Source organism: Microcaecilia unicolor, chromosome 8 (genome assembly GCF_901765095.1).
Source record: "Microcaecilia unicolor chromosome 8, aMicUni1.1, whole genome shotgun sequence".
NCBI classification, from domain to species: domain Eukaryota; kingdom Metazoa; phylum Chordata; class Amphibia; order Gymnophiona; family Siphonopidae; genus Microcaecilia; species Microcaecilia unicolor.
The window spans coordinates 152,389,196-152,404,137 of NC_044038.1; the positions used below are offsets into that span (position 1 = coordinate 152,389,196).

General features: G+C 43.6%; 1 protein-coding gene across 3 annotated transcripts in view; it reads right to left on the reverse strand.

Moving 5' to 3' along the window:
• RNF130 (ring finger protein 130) overlaps positions 1-14,942 on the reverse strand; it is a 288,762-nt gene that overhangs the window by 31,808 nt on the left and 242,012 nt on the right. For all 3 annotated transcript variants that reach the window (XM_030213323.1, XM_030213322.1, XM_030213325.1), the window contains one exon: positions 14,299-14,503. In XM_030213323.1, coding sequence (XP_030069183.1) covers positions 14,299-14,503 — 205 coding nt within the window. The remainder of the gene's footprint in view (positions 1-14,298; positions 14,504-14,942) is intronic.

A 14,942-nucleotide genomic window follows, 5' to 3' on the forward strand; every position in this document is an offset into this window, starting at 1 on the left:
AAAAAGAATTGCTAAGCTCCAAATGTGAATCAAGACCTTTGGCATGCAGTTCATTAGGTTATCTCTGTTTGTCTGTTAGGGAATACTAGTCATGTATCCAAAATAATTATTAGTTGTACTGCTATTGCTATCTCACTGTTCTGACAAGTACTGACAGAAGTTACATATTCACATATATTTTTATATTACCAATAAACTGTATTATATTTCCAAAGTGGCATTCATCTCTTATATTCAATTAAATAGGTCAAATGTTCATATATGAATGAAAGGTTTTCACACATACTTCCAACAATTGCTCAGCACTCTAACGACCCTTTCATACTTTGTTTTCATGACCTCAGCAGCGACTCGTTTCACATGAGTATATACAACTCATGATTCGCCTGCCTCTTCATCGGTCAGAATAATTTTCACAAACTTCATTCATTTATTTATACTTCTATTCAACTACTGTAAAAGTCACTTATGCTACTTAGCTTTTGTGTTGACTTTTCAGATCCACTGCCTACACGAACCATGTTTCGTGGGGTATTAAACCCTAGCTGCATCAGGGTGCAGACCTCTTCGCCATATGCCAGTGACGAGAATGGAAATCTGTTCTGTAATTTCTGTTTAGAGTCCTGTAAATTGCTTTGAGTATGTTAAAGTGGTCTATGAATTTTATGATAAAAGCAATTTTTATTGAATACAATGATACAACCAACAAGTCAACTTCAGGAACAATTTTGTTTTTTTAAACAGTAAAAGAAAACTCCGCCCACAACAACCCCATGGCGTGCTGGTGCTGTACCAATGTGTGGGTCAACAAGCCTGCCCCCAGTCAAGAACTGTAGTGATTTGCTTAGAGAATCTGTGTCTTGTACTCCCCCCCCCCCCCCACTATCAAATGTAAAAGGCTACACCCCACATGCCACCATCATGTAACATGTAAGGAAAGCAATACCCCATCGAGTAATACAATTCAATAGACTCATACAGTCAGAGTGTTCAGTAAGATACGATGCCTCCATGGGTATAATGTTTGCAAGTATGGATCTCAAATTTGTAAGATGAACTTAATTTCTCCAGTGTCAGAAATTAGGTGGATCCTGTGAAGTCCAATATTGTATAATACACTTTCTAGCCACCAGGCACAATTTCTGAAGGAGCAGGCTTGCCCCTCCTCCGTCCCCCCGGTACAACCTAGAAAAGCTCCCGGTGTATCTAAACAACTGGTCAATAGTACCAACTCCTCCCCAGCCCAAGGCAGAAGAAATATAAGTTCACCCCAAAACTGCTGTACCAGTGGACAAAGAGCATGAACAAAAGAATTATCCTCTGTTATGCACTTAGTGCAGAGAGGCAAGTGCCTGCCCCCCGCTAGATATAGCTGCATTTGAGCACAATACACTCTAAGGTGCATCTGATAACAGCTCTCATGCAACCAATGAGGGCAGGTATTCTCCTAAGGTAGATAAGCATATCCCAACCCAAAAGGTCTCTCCCCAAATCCTATGCCTACCGCTCATATATGGCTCGCAAATCTTTAGGTGGTGCCAATTGAAGCACAGCCTTTTGCGCTCCCGAAACACTAATCTCCCTCTCAGAGATGGTATCAAAGAAGGCTCTAAGTTTCACCCCCATGAACAGTTTAAGCTGATCCACCTCCAGGGATGCCACTCAATGCTTAACTTGATAATACAAAAACAAGTTTCCCCATCCCACTCTAATTATCTGCTGGAGCTCCTCAAAAAAGAAAAGAGTACCTTCCTCCCCTAACAGATGTTCCACTCGAGTCACCCCACAACGTTCCCAAGACAGAAAGACAGTATTATCCATTCCCGGTCTAAAGGTGATATTCCCATGTAGTGTGATCTGATCAGTCACCAAAGGACTGCCGCCAAGACCCTTTACTAAAACCCTCCAAACCACCCATAAAGAGGACAACAACCTTGCCAAACCGGTGAGGCACTTGAGAACTGGCGCTGTGCAGTAATGAAAGAAGATGATATGGAGCATAATAGGCCCGCTCGAGGTCTAAGGGCGTGAAATGGGACTTCCCATACAGCCAATCTCTAATGTGACGTAGGAAGCAGGTCTATGAATTTAAATAAACTAAATTTATCTTATGAGCTACGAGTTCAATAACTTTTATTAAATTGTTTTTCAGTAGTTCTTGGCCCATGCATTCTTGTATACCACTATTATCTATAAACAAGTTTTGGTTCAAAGGGGCTTACAATTTACATTTTAGTGGAGTTACAATCATGCTTTGCAGTGTGGGATGACATCTTTAATTTTTGTAGTTATTCAAGAGTTTATGAGGACATAAATTAGGAGGAGAAGGCATCTGTGGCTTTTGTCATTTTTTGTTATGTTTTGGAGTTATTTATTCATTTGATTTTGAAGGGTTGATTTGAAGAGGAAAGGTGAAGTGGTCTTTGTAGTCAGTTGTAGAATTTTTTGAAGAGATAGGTCTTCATTTCTTTCCTAAAATGGAGGAGATCTGAGATGCTTCTTATGTCTTTTGGTATTCAGTTCCACCATTTGGAACCCAGGTAGCTAAATCCTGCTGTGTAGATGGTTTTGTAGGTAGTGTTTCTGCAGTTGGGTAGATGTAGAAGTAGGTAGTTTCTTGTTTCTGGGCTTGCATTTCTTGGAGATAACGCAATCATGTCCAGCATATATTTGGGTGCTATACCAAACAGTATTTTGAAGATTAGGGTGCTCACTTTGAAAAGTAATCTTGCCTGGATTGGTAGCCAATGTAGCTTTTCAAGTAATGGGATTGCTCTCTCGTATTTTGATTTCTTGAAGATCAGTCTTGTTGCCGTGTTTTGGACTGTTTGTAGAGATTTTAGTGTGTTTTCCTTGCACCTTACGTATGCTGCATTGCAATAGTCTAGTTGTGATAATAATGTTGATTGGACCAATATCCTGAATGATTGTTTAGGGAAGTAGTCTCTTATCATTCTCCGTTTACATAATTTTCTGAAACATTTTGATGTGACTGCTGATATCTGATCGTCCAGTGTTAAATGTTTATTGAGGATGATTCCTAGTATTTTTAGTTTTGTTTCGATTTGGTATGTCTGTTGGTTGATTTTTGAAGTTTTGGTAAGATGTAAGGTTGAGTGGGCTGGATAGGACCACGAATTTGGTTTTGTCTCTGTTCAGTTTCAGTTTGAAAGTTGCTGCCCATTCTTCCATGAGGTCCAGACCTTTTCTGATTTTGTCCAGTATGTTTGCCATATTGTTGTGAAAAGGTATTTAGATAGTGATGTCATCTGCATATATGAATGGGCTGAACCCCATTAGTTCCAGTTTTTTGCTGAGTGGTGCCACCATTATATTGAATAGTATTGGTGATATTGGCGATCCCTATGGTACCCTGTATTCAGAGATTCATGGGGCAGATATCTGGTTAGACATTTTTACAATATAGGATCTGGTCTTTAGGAAGCCATTGAACCATGTTGCCAGTGCCCCGCTGATTCCCATGTTGTCAAGCAGTGTCCATTATTGTAGTGTGGTCTACTAGGTCGAACACACTTGACATATCAAATTGTAGTGGTCCTTGGCCTATTATGTTTCTAAATTTCCTTATCAGGGTGGTTATGACCGTCTCAGTGCTGTGTTGTGGTCTGAAGCCTAATTGAGAGTTAAGGAGACTTGAGAATTTTGTCAGGTATTCCATTAGCTGTTGTGTTACAAGACCCTCCATCGTTTTGGTCAGTAGTGGAATTAAGGTCACTGGTCTGTAATTTGTGATGTTGATGATCTTGCTCATGGCCTTTTTGGGGACGGGTGTGAGCACTATGTCGCCATTGTTGGGAATTGGCCTGATCTTGCTCGTGGCCTTTTTGGGGACGGGTGTGAGCACTATGTCACCATTGTTGGGAATTAGCCTATTTCAAACGTGTATGTGATGTGTTTGGTAAAGTACTCAATGAACCAGTTCAGTGGGTTTTTCATCATATAGTTTGGCGATTGTCTAGTAGGCAGTACGCAGGTGCATATTTTGTCAGTAGTAATTTTATTGTGTTTAGCTCTGGTGGTGTGAATGTGGTCCATATTCTGTCTGCTGCGGTGTAGTTGTTGTTTGTTTCACATTTTTGTAAATAACCACGGTTTGAGGTTTCATAAGGTTTGATCTTGTGTTTGCTATTTTGTTTTTGAAATGATGTGAGATCATCTGCAGTTGGTGGTATTTCAGTTGTCACCAGTACATTCTGGGTCTTGTTGTCTACTCTCCCTCTGGTTATGACTGTTTGTGGAGTTCTGGATTCTCTTTTTTTGCCGTTTTCTTTCCATTGTAGTATGAAAGTGAGTTTGCTATGGTCTGACCATGGTACCTCTTCCCATTTGTGGTTCATTAGTATTTGATTGTTTTGTGTTGAGAATCTGTGAGCTAGTATGTCTAGGAGATGTCCTTTTGTGTGCGATGACCCGCCTTGTTCTGTTATGAAATTCCATTGGTTTAAGAAGTTCATTAGGGCTCTGGTGTTTGTGTCGCTTTGTTTTTCTAGGTGTAGGTTCAGGTCTCCTATTAGTAGGACATTTGGGTGATTGGTGCAGTTATTTGATATGAAGTCCATGAAGTCATCTTGAGCGATTGTCCAGCTTCCTGGGGGGGTGGGGGGGGGTGGGGGTGGTAGCATAGTGTGATGCATAATTGGTTAGTTAGTATTTTGTCACTGTCATGATTTCGATTGCTGTGGTTGCATGTTTAGCAACTGGTTGTATTGTGAAGGTGGATTTGTATATTACTGCTACACCTCCTCCCCTCTTTTTGGTTCTCTTGATATGTATTATTTTGTAACCTGGTGGGCAGACGTCCTTCCTTTGGGATTCCTGTTAAATTGGAACTGGCCTGTATTAAAAACATGGCATCCCAAGTCCTCAGTTGCAACAACTTGTGAATTTTTTTTGCTTTATAACCTAATCTAGGCCACTCATTGGCTGGGGGTCACAGACTACACCTTCTTTTGGAAATGAATATTTGTGCACTTTGAGGCTGATCACTAGTTGTCACTGTTGTACAATGGCTAAGACTCCTTCACTCAGGGCTTCTTTTACAAAGCTGTGTTAGCAATTGCTGCGCGGCAAATGAGAGGAAGCTCATTCAATTCCTATGGGCGTCCTCTCATTTGCCGTGCAAGAATTGCTAGTGTGGCTTAGTAAAAGAAGCCCTCAGAGCTATGATTTGTGAATGCCGCCTGCCACCTGCCGCCTCCTCTGAATATATATATATATATATCCTTATCCTTCCAGGTTAACTGGAACTGATGTCTGCTCTGCCTGCTTCCAGTGTCACTAGCAGCAGAGACTCTTGGAGGCAGATGCAGCAACCAAACGTAAAAAAATCTAAATCGTTAAAGTCCCTAACGATTTTAAAATAACGAAAATGCACCAAAAAAAAAGTCACACATGCTGAGATCGGTATTGAAACGTGCAATGTATCAAAGAATCACAATACACATCGTTAATCGGCCCCCAAATCATGCGCAGAGCAGCCAAGCGTTATGTTAGCTGCTCTGCGCATGCCACAACAGTCAAAACACAGTCAAATCACAAGCACATGGCTCCCAAATCAAAACAAAAATAAAAAAAAAGGGTCGGGAGGGGGCAAAGGCTCTGGTCAGGAGCGTCCTGTAGGGCCGTCCTTGCCCCCCCCCCCACCCGTGGTCGCCGTTCCCCCCGCCCCACTTCCCCCTGCATTCTAAATTAAAAAGCAAGAATAAAAGCAAACGTACCTTTAGCAGCCCCGGCCCCCCTCCCTTCCTCACTACTCTGTCTCCCCTCAGCTCCGCCTCCCGACATCCTCCGCCTGTGCCCCGCCCCCTCTTGGAGTCGTCGCCGCCATTCCCCTCCTCCATCGGGCCCCCCTCCCTCTTACCGGGCCCGTGCAGCGCCTCTCTCCTCTGTCCGAAGGCGCTGCACGGGCAAGAAGAAAGCTGATGCCTGCCTTCGCCCAGCTTTGGTCGCGCGTCTCTCTCCTCCTGGGCCCGCCCCTGTCTGACGTCGGTAACCTACGTAGGTTACTGACGTCAGACAGGGGCGGGCGCAGCAGGAGAGAGACGCGCGACCGAAGCTGGGCGAAGGCAGGCATCAGCTTTCTTCTTGCCCGTGCAGCGCCTTCAGACAGAGGAGAGAGGCGCTGCACGGGCCCGGTAAGAGGGAGGGGGGCCCGATGGAGGAGGGGAATGGCGGTGACGACCCCAAGAGGGGGCGGGGCACAGGGCGGAGGATGTCGGGAGGCGGAGCTGAGGGGAGATAGAGTAGTGAGGAAGGGAGGGGGGCCGGGGCTGCTAGAATTTTGCTTTTTCAGGGGGGGGGGAGCGGCGGAAAGTGGGGAGCAGCGGGGGGGGGGGGGGGGGCAAGGCCGTCCATACAGGACGCTCCTGATGAGCGCCCTTGCCCCCTCCCGATCCTTTTTTTATTTTTTTTATTTGATGTGTTTTCTGACGTCCTTTGGACCAATCACAGCGCTTTTAGCTCTGCTAATGCGCTGGGATTGGCTCAAAGTTTGTTTATTTTTTCACTTAATGATTTTTCCTGGCACAGAGCTGTCCTAACGAGAGGTCCAGACCTCTCGTTAGATTTCCTGCCTTTTTCCTGCGTAAATGCAATCGGAAAAGGTTAGTGCATGTCGTTTCAATGGGGTTTTCACACTAATTGCTCATCTGCATTCCGTTTTCGTTAGCTGCTGGCTTCCTCGGTAAAAGCCCTTTGATGCATGCAACGGATCAAATTTTCCTTGTTGGAGGGTCATTAAAGGCTCATTTAGCTTTAGTGCATCTGCCTCTTGGTTGGATCCAACCAATGGGCAGGCAGTGGGGGGGGGGGGGGGGGGGGGGAGGGGGCAGAGCACTGGAAGGCAACTCTAGAAACATGAAGGGAGGGAATGAGCAGGAATCTTGAGAGAGAGGACTTTAGCCTTGCAAGAGGCCCTGGGCTGACCTTGTATGAACTGTCTTTGGGGTAGCAGACTGGGGGTGCAGAGATGGGGTAGGAATGAAAGAGGGATGAGGGGACAAGGAAAGCAATTCTTAAAGGACAAGGAAAAGAGCTGCCAGCAACCACAAGACTTTACATGCTGATTATTTAGGGGTGGGGGGGGGGGGGGGGAGGAGATTCAACGTTGCAATCTTTTAGGGCTTTTTATTTGCACATCTTGTGCTAATGTGCCCATTAACGCATGGTCTCAGCAAAACATTAATGAGGGAGCATTTACTGACTGTGTAATATCTGGTTAGTGGACGCTAATCACACTGCGATAACACAGAATGTCCATCCCCACCCCCTCCAAAAAATATTTTTGAAAAATCCATAACACTTGAGTTAACGTGTGCAAACAGGCAAAATACCTCAAAATGCTTTAATGTGTCTCTGCAGTAGTCTGTCTGTACACGCTAACCACGTATTAAGGGCTTAATGCCCTTTAGTAAAAGGGCCCCACAGTATATTTGTTTTACATTAGACTTTTATGACTTGATTGTATCATAGGCTTCCTCGTGTCTCTCATTTTTCCTCCCTTTTTCTTTTATTTGTTTTATATTATGCTATTGTAAAACACTTAGATATTTATTTATTTGCGGCATATCAAATAAAATTGAAATGTGAAATAGTTTTTTCCCTTTCAACATTTGTGCTGCAGATGTCCACCACTACAAATGTAGCCATGTACATACTAAGTGGAAGGAAGACTTCAGTCTGGGGAATTTACCCAGTTAGGTAATTTAGATATTGGGCAGATTCTGTGGTTCAAATACTGTCTCCATTCTGTCTATATGCTTTCAGAGGCACTAAACAAACTGAAATAAGAATTTCTGTTTTTTTTGTTCAGTTTGTGAAGCTTTTTTGACATCTAAGGGGTCCTTTTACTAAGGTACGCTGAAAAATGGCCTGTGGTAGTGTAGACGCGTGTTTTGGGCACACACAGAATTATTTTTTTAAGCGCACCTACAAAAAATGCCCTTTTTTTTTTTTTTTGCAGAAAATGGCTGTGCGGCAAAATGAAAATTCCTGCATGTCCATTTTGGGTCTGAGACCTTACTGCAAGCCATTGACCTAGTGGTAAGGTCTCACACGGTAACCGGGCAGTAATGGTCTACTCGCGTCAAATTTCACTTGACGCGCATAGCTGCCGCATGTCAGAAAATAAAAATTATTTTTCAGACGCGCTTAGTGGATGCCCACCAAAATTGAAATTACCGCAAGGTCCACGTGGTAACCAGGCGGTAACTTCAATTTGGCGCATGTACGCGCCTACATGGCTTAGTAAAAGGGCCCCTAAATCTTTCTTGATTTATATGTCACATAGATCGTCTGCAATTCTCACCTTTGACCTTTAAGAGCTTACTTTTTTGGGTGGTCCATTCTTGGTACTGCAGCTTTGTACCAAAGGCAAAGGAGGATGAAAATGGTTAGTCCAACTTCCCTTGTTCTCAGCCCACTTCTCTAGCCACTAGGCCACTCCAGTCAAAGCATCGGCTTGAACAAACCCCATGATCATCCACAACCTGCTGTTGCTGTCTCCCAGAACTAGTCCATGCAGTTTTCCCAACATTACATTTAGGTGCCGATGATCAGAAGTAAAGGCAGGTATTGGAGGCTATCAGCGCCTGCGTTTAGCTGCGTTAGAGCTGGCAAGCGCGTGAAACAATGAGCCCGCCGGTTCTGAGCACAAGTAGCAGGCAATTGCATGCTAAACAGGGGAATTAATATTCCTAATGCTCAGCGGACAGCATGCCAAACGAGGGCGCTGCTCCTGCGGCAAACCCTATGCCAGCTCGGAGCTGGCATTAGGGTTTGCCAAGGTATTGAGGAATAGGGGGAGACTGTCCAGCATGTATTTGCATGCTTCCAGGCCCCCCCACCCCTCAAACCCAAGGGCATGGAGATCAGGTGCACCTCCAGACTCCCCTACCCCCCAAAAACATAAGCCCCCAAATTTCCAAAAGACAATGGCTCATTGTGTAACCACATCGATCAGAAACCCTAAAGCTGGCCCTATAACACAGTACATGTGGAATCTAATACTCCCTTCATTAGGACAAAATAAAAGGAGAAGGGCACAGCAAAATATGGCATTTTGCCTGCATGTACAAGTGAGTCATAAGTTTCTATTGGATTGCTTAAAATGAGAAAATCTATCACCTTATACTGTTTGTCCTTTATTTCCACACACTCTATTGGACTAACATGGCAACCAGACTACTTGACCCAGCTCACGCCCTGCAATCCTTTCACTAGGGAAGTGACACTCAATTAACAGCAGATATAAACACAGTGCAGATGGGAAGTAAAGAGTTAAGCTTCAAGCTTCCCTTATATATTATTTATAGCACTGCAGCTCAGCACAAGCAGTGGTATGAACTGTGACAGAGCCTCCATCATATCGAGTCTCTCACAGACAGATGATCAAAACCCCGCGCTGTTCCAAACAGCGCTCGAAAAATAGCGCTGGAACAGCGCGAGGCGTTATTAGACCTATGATCAGAGATAATTGCATGCAAATTTAAGCACGCAATTATCTCTGATCATGGAGTAGAAGTGCGGGAGAATTGTGCTTGAGTATGCGCTCAGCACAATCCTCCCGCATTTGTTTGACAGGTCTGGGCTGTCAAAAGCCCAAACCTGTCAAACACGGGCTGGAGGTCCATGGGACCACCAGGCCCCAACTACCCCTGCCCCGAGCAACGCTCCTCCCCCCCAGGTTCAGGGAGGGCTTGAGATCTGGTGGGTCTCCAGGCCCCCCTAACTCCCCCAGCAAAGGGTCCCTGGTGGCCTAGTGGGTGACCAACCAACCCCACCCCCCTCAACAACAGGGGGGCTGGAGGTCTGCTGGACTTCCGGTCCCCCCCGACAATCCCCCCCCCCCCCCAGGTTCAGGGAGGGCTAGAGATCCGGTGGGTCTCCAGCCCCCCATGTCCCCCAGCAAGTGGTCCCTGGTGGTCCAGTCCCCCCTAGCCCCCTACCTTGTGGGTTGGAGGAGGGAAGGTAGCCTGCCTCCCTCCTCTTCCTGTGACACCGCAAAATGGCGGCGCCCAGTTCTGCCCAGTGTATCCTGGGATGCGTTGGGTGGGGCTATACACCATATAAGGGATATATGGTGTATAGCCCCGCCCAGCGCACCCCAGGATACGCTGGGCAGGGCTGGGCGCCGCCATTTTGCAGCGTTGCCAGACCTCCAGCCCCCTGTCACTGGCAGGTTTGCTGTTGGGGGGAATGGGGGCTTGCCATTCTGATCTGCAAGCCCCTGGCGTAGGGTTTGCCGCAGCCAGCGACCCAATCTTTGGTGCGCTGGCCGCTGATCATTGGGGATGAATATGTTTAGCCCTGTTTAGCATGCATTTGCATGCTAGTTGCGTTCAGAGCCCTCGAGCGCATTGTTTCACGCGCTTGAGGGCTGTGATCATGGGGCATTAGCAAATGCTGGCGCTAGTATGGTGCTAACAGCCTCTAGCGCCGGCGTTTGCTTCTGATCATCCCCCTGTCTGTGAGCAAAGACATTTCCGGAAGCAAATCTCAATTATTTATTGTCATAAACTAGAATACTAAGGGTAGAGGGTCAGTGAAATGGATCAACAGGTTCACCAATATCCTTCAAGAACATTCTACAATATGTGGCTCCCCAATAAGAGTTTATTCATCATAAATCAATATTGTTGGGTTTTTTTTTTCAGAGCTTCAAATTCAAAATAAACAAGGTGGCTTTCTTTTTTTTTTTTAAGTGTGTTAATAAAAGTCACTACAAGCCTAGAAAGACTACACCTCATGGGACATTTTTCACATTTTATTGAATCAGTGCATCAGACTTAAATGTGTTCTTTTTGGACATTGGAACGCAGTGTGTGATCAAGCAAGGGAAACAGGAAGTGCACTTAATATACTGGACCCAGTGATTATCTGCTGGAGGGTGGGGGTAAGGAATAGTGATAGGTTGGAAGTAACAGATTACAGAATTTGGAAGGGAAGTGGGATACCAGCCTGAGGAGGCTCTCCGGAAACTTGAAGAGATTGCATGGATGACAAAGATGGCAGCAACTAGGAAACCATATCGCAATATGAGAAGATATGGGAGCCTGATGAGGCTTGGAAGTGGGGGAAAACCTGGACTGCAGTATAATGAAGGGAGGCTGGATGGGATGGGGAGTGTGGATGGGATAGGCTTTTGTTGCAAGGGGAATGCAGCTGGGCAGTGAAAGAGTCAACGTGACTCAATGGGAGTCTTGTAGATGGGGTTGATTGCCTATGCAACGGGTTCTAACTATTTTTCTTGAATACAGTTAGGGAATCTTGAATACAGTTAGGGAATGGAAATAGTGGGGGGGATTAAGGTTTTTGTTTTTTGGAGCTTGGTTTTTCTGTTGCAGTGGTTCTCAACTGGTTCTCTTTTGATGTTGTTCTCGATGCTTATACTGTGAAAATGAGTATCTTATGTTTATGACTTGAAAAATAAGAAAAATTCAAAATTAAAAAAATAAATAAAACTGCTTCAGTACACCATACGCCACACCATTTATGGGAACAAATGGTTTACTGGGGCACACAAAGTCAACCACCAAGGTGGAGAAACTGGATCTGCTACCAGAGGAATAATGCAGCAACACAGGAGTAGTGTGATCAACAGGACTCTTCCAAAAGGCCAAGGAGATGTAGTGTAGAAAAATATTCTTTAATTGTAAATAAAATGGGACTCGACATGGCACCATGTTTCAGCAACAATGCCTGCCTCAGGAGTCTGTGTATAATGGTTGCTTGATGGTAAAACTGGAGGATTATGCATAGAAGAACATACCAAATCAAGTCTTTAGAAAGACTGGTGACTAGTGGACGTAAATGACACAGTGCAGGAACGATAACTTTAAATCAATGAACAGTAGGTAAACGCCAAACTGAGTTCTGCTATGTCTCCTTGCCCATTTGGAAGAGTCCTGTTGATCATGCTACTCATCATGTATTACTGGGGCACACAACGTATACAGAACTCAAAAGAAGAAAACTGAAATGCAACAAGGGGGTAATTCTATAAGGAGCTACGTTGATTTAGGTGGAGGAATGTGGGTAAATGGTGGTATTCTAGTCATTTACGCAAGTTAGTGGCCCTTTTACAAAGAAGCGGTAAGCGGTAATGCCAATTTTTAAAAAGGGTTCTGGAGTGATCTGGGGAATTACAGACTAGTAAAATGATACCATTGATCGACAAAATAGTAGAAATATTATAAGGAATAAAATTGCTGACCATATAGCCATAGTTTAATGGGACAAAGCCAACATGGATTTAGCCAAGGGAAGTCTACCACACCAATCTGCTACACTTTTAGAAGGCATGAATAAAGTTGGGAAGCTGACATAGTGTAGCTGGATTTTTACAGAGCACCAGTCAATGTCCCTCATGAGAGACTCTTGAAATTAAAAGGCCACAAAATAGGAAGCAATATCCTATTGTGCATTGGGAGCTAGTTAAGAGAGAGAGAAAACAGACAGTAGTGCTAAATGGTCAAATTTTTTTCAGTGCAGAAATGTGAATAGTGGAGTGCTTTTTAACATATTTATAAATGATCAGCCTATGCGTGTGTGTGTTATCTGTGTGTTGTATAGTAGAGGTGCTGGTTGTACTGCTTATTTCTGTTGCATGTCGAGTTTTTTATTATTATTATTTTTTTTGTTTCTCTTCTGTTATATGTGAGTTTTTCTGTTTCTGTTTCACTGGCTTCCCCCTTATTTCATTTTTAAAAATTTTATTTAAATTTTGTTGTATTCATTTGTTTTTTTTTTGTTTGTTTCTCTTCTGTTATATGTGAGTTTTTCTGTTTCTCTTTCACTGGCTTCCCCCTTATTTCATTTTTAAAAATTTTATTTAAATATTTTTTATTCATTTTCCTTCTTATTTTGATTTTGTTTAGTTCAATGTGATCTATTTTAAATTGCTCTGCTACTGTCGAAGGGCAGTATAGCAAATATCAAATAACCAGTGCAAAGGCAATTCTAAAAATAGTCATCAATTTTGTGTGTAAATTATAGAATAAAAGCATTTCTGCACTTGATTGGCACCACAAATTGCCATTTACATGTGCAAGCTCTAGGCGCTATTTTATAAAATATGCGCCAAAATCACTTAGGCATCCCTTTTACTCAAGTTTACTGCGTGCTAACATACATTAGCACGCGTCAAGTGCCACGTGGCCTACAGGTATAAAATAGGACATGCAGCATTTAGCGTGTGCTAATCTTTAGTAAAAGGGCCCCTGTGCGTATAAGTTCAAGGTGAGCAAGTCATGAGAACGTCTGAGGTATGCACATAACTTGCTTCAGGACACACTTAGGTGCCAACAGCTAAGAATAGCCATACTGGATCAACTGGATCAGACCAGTGGTCCATCTAGGCCCAGTATCCTGCTTTCAGCAGTGGTCAAGCCAGGTCACAAGTGCTTGACAGAAACCCAATTAGTAGCTCCATTCCATGCTACCAATCCCGAGGCAAGCAGTGGCTTCCCCCATGTGCATCTCAATAACAAAATTATGGACATTTCCTCCAGGAACTTGTCCAAACCTTTTTTTAAAGCCAGTTACACTAACCACTGTTACTACATCCTCTGGCAATGAGTTCCAGAGCTTAACTATTCTTTGAGTGAAAAATATTTCCTCCTATTTGTTTTAAAACTATTCCCATGCAATTCCATTGAGTGTCTCCTGGTCTTTGTACTTCTGGAAAGAGTGAAAATCAATTCACTTTTACCCGTTCTACACCACTGACTTGGCGTGACTGCTGGTGCCCAACATTAGAAGCATTAATAATGACTTATTCTCATAGTGTATAACAAAATCTTGGTGCCCAGAGGCTGTTGTAGACGGTATTGGGGCGCCTAAATCTTGTCACCAATTTATAGAATTGCCACCAATGTCTGTGTGTGTCGTGATGGAGGAAGGGCAGTATATGGGACTGTGATCAGAAGAGCAGAGAAGAAGAAGGAGCCATTGAAAAACATAATAGGGAGCATATTTCTTTGAAACCCCTGGTCTAATCTGGGCCAAACTTGATGTGTCTTTTCACCAGTTTTTCCCATATGCCATATTCTAGTCCCTTTCCATTCCTCATTCAGAAGGTTATTTCGTCTCCAGACATTCTCAACTCCTTAGTATAACTTCCTTCCAACATCTGTTGGGTTGGAAGGAATAAAAAAGGTATCACCTTCTGTTTGTTTATCGACCTTTCTTTCCACTTAGGAAACAAGCTGATAAAGAGTCTTGGCACCTCTCATTACCTCTGCTGTGATGAAGAGGTTAATACACCAGAATCAGACTCACTTGTGACAGCAATATTTATCTCTCCTGTCCTAGGTGTCAGCTCTCCATCCTGTGCCAGCTGAGAAATCCCTGAAGTGTGCAGTGGCTCCAGACTGAGAGAGTTATCGGTAGCTATGTCATTGGATCCTGCTCTTCGACCAGCTGGCTGGCCTCTGGTGAGTCTGTCCATGTCAAAGGCTACATTATCTGTGCAGGGTACATTTGTCTGAAATAAAATCCAGATTATAGCAAATTAGTCTTTTTTTTTTTTTTTTTGATCATGGTCATTCAGCCAGCCACATTAAAACAGTAAAAAATAAAACATAGATGTTTCCTCGACTATCCTAAAGGTGGTAGGATACTCAGTAGAGTAGTTTCTTAAAAAGGATCGGGGCAAGTTACTCTCAACAATCAAAAATAAAACTTCGGTACCCACTGTTACAAGCTTTCCTGACCATCCATATGACAGATGAAAATTATAGTATGAGTTATTCTGTTTATTAGATTCTTGATACACAAGATTTAATTTACATAGACACCATATGAAAAATGCTAGTACCAACCAGGATGTCACCTCTGTGGGGCAACACTTTACAAAACCAGAACACTGTACCAGTGAACTTATGGTAAGAATCCTAAAAGGGAACTTTAAAACAATACAGGAA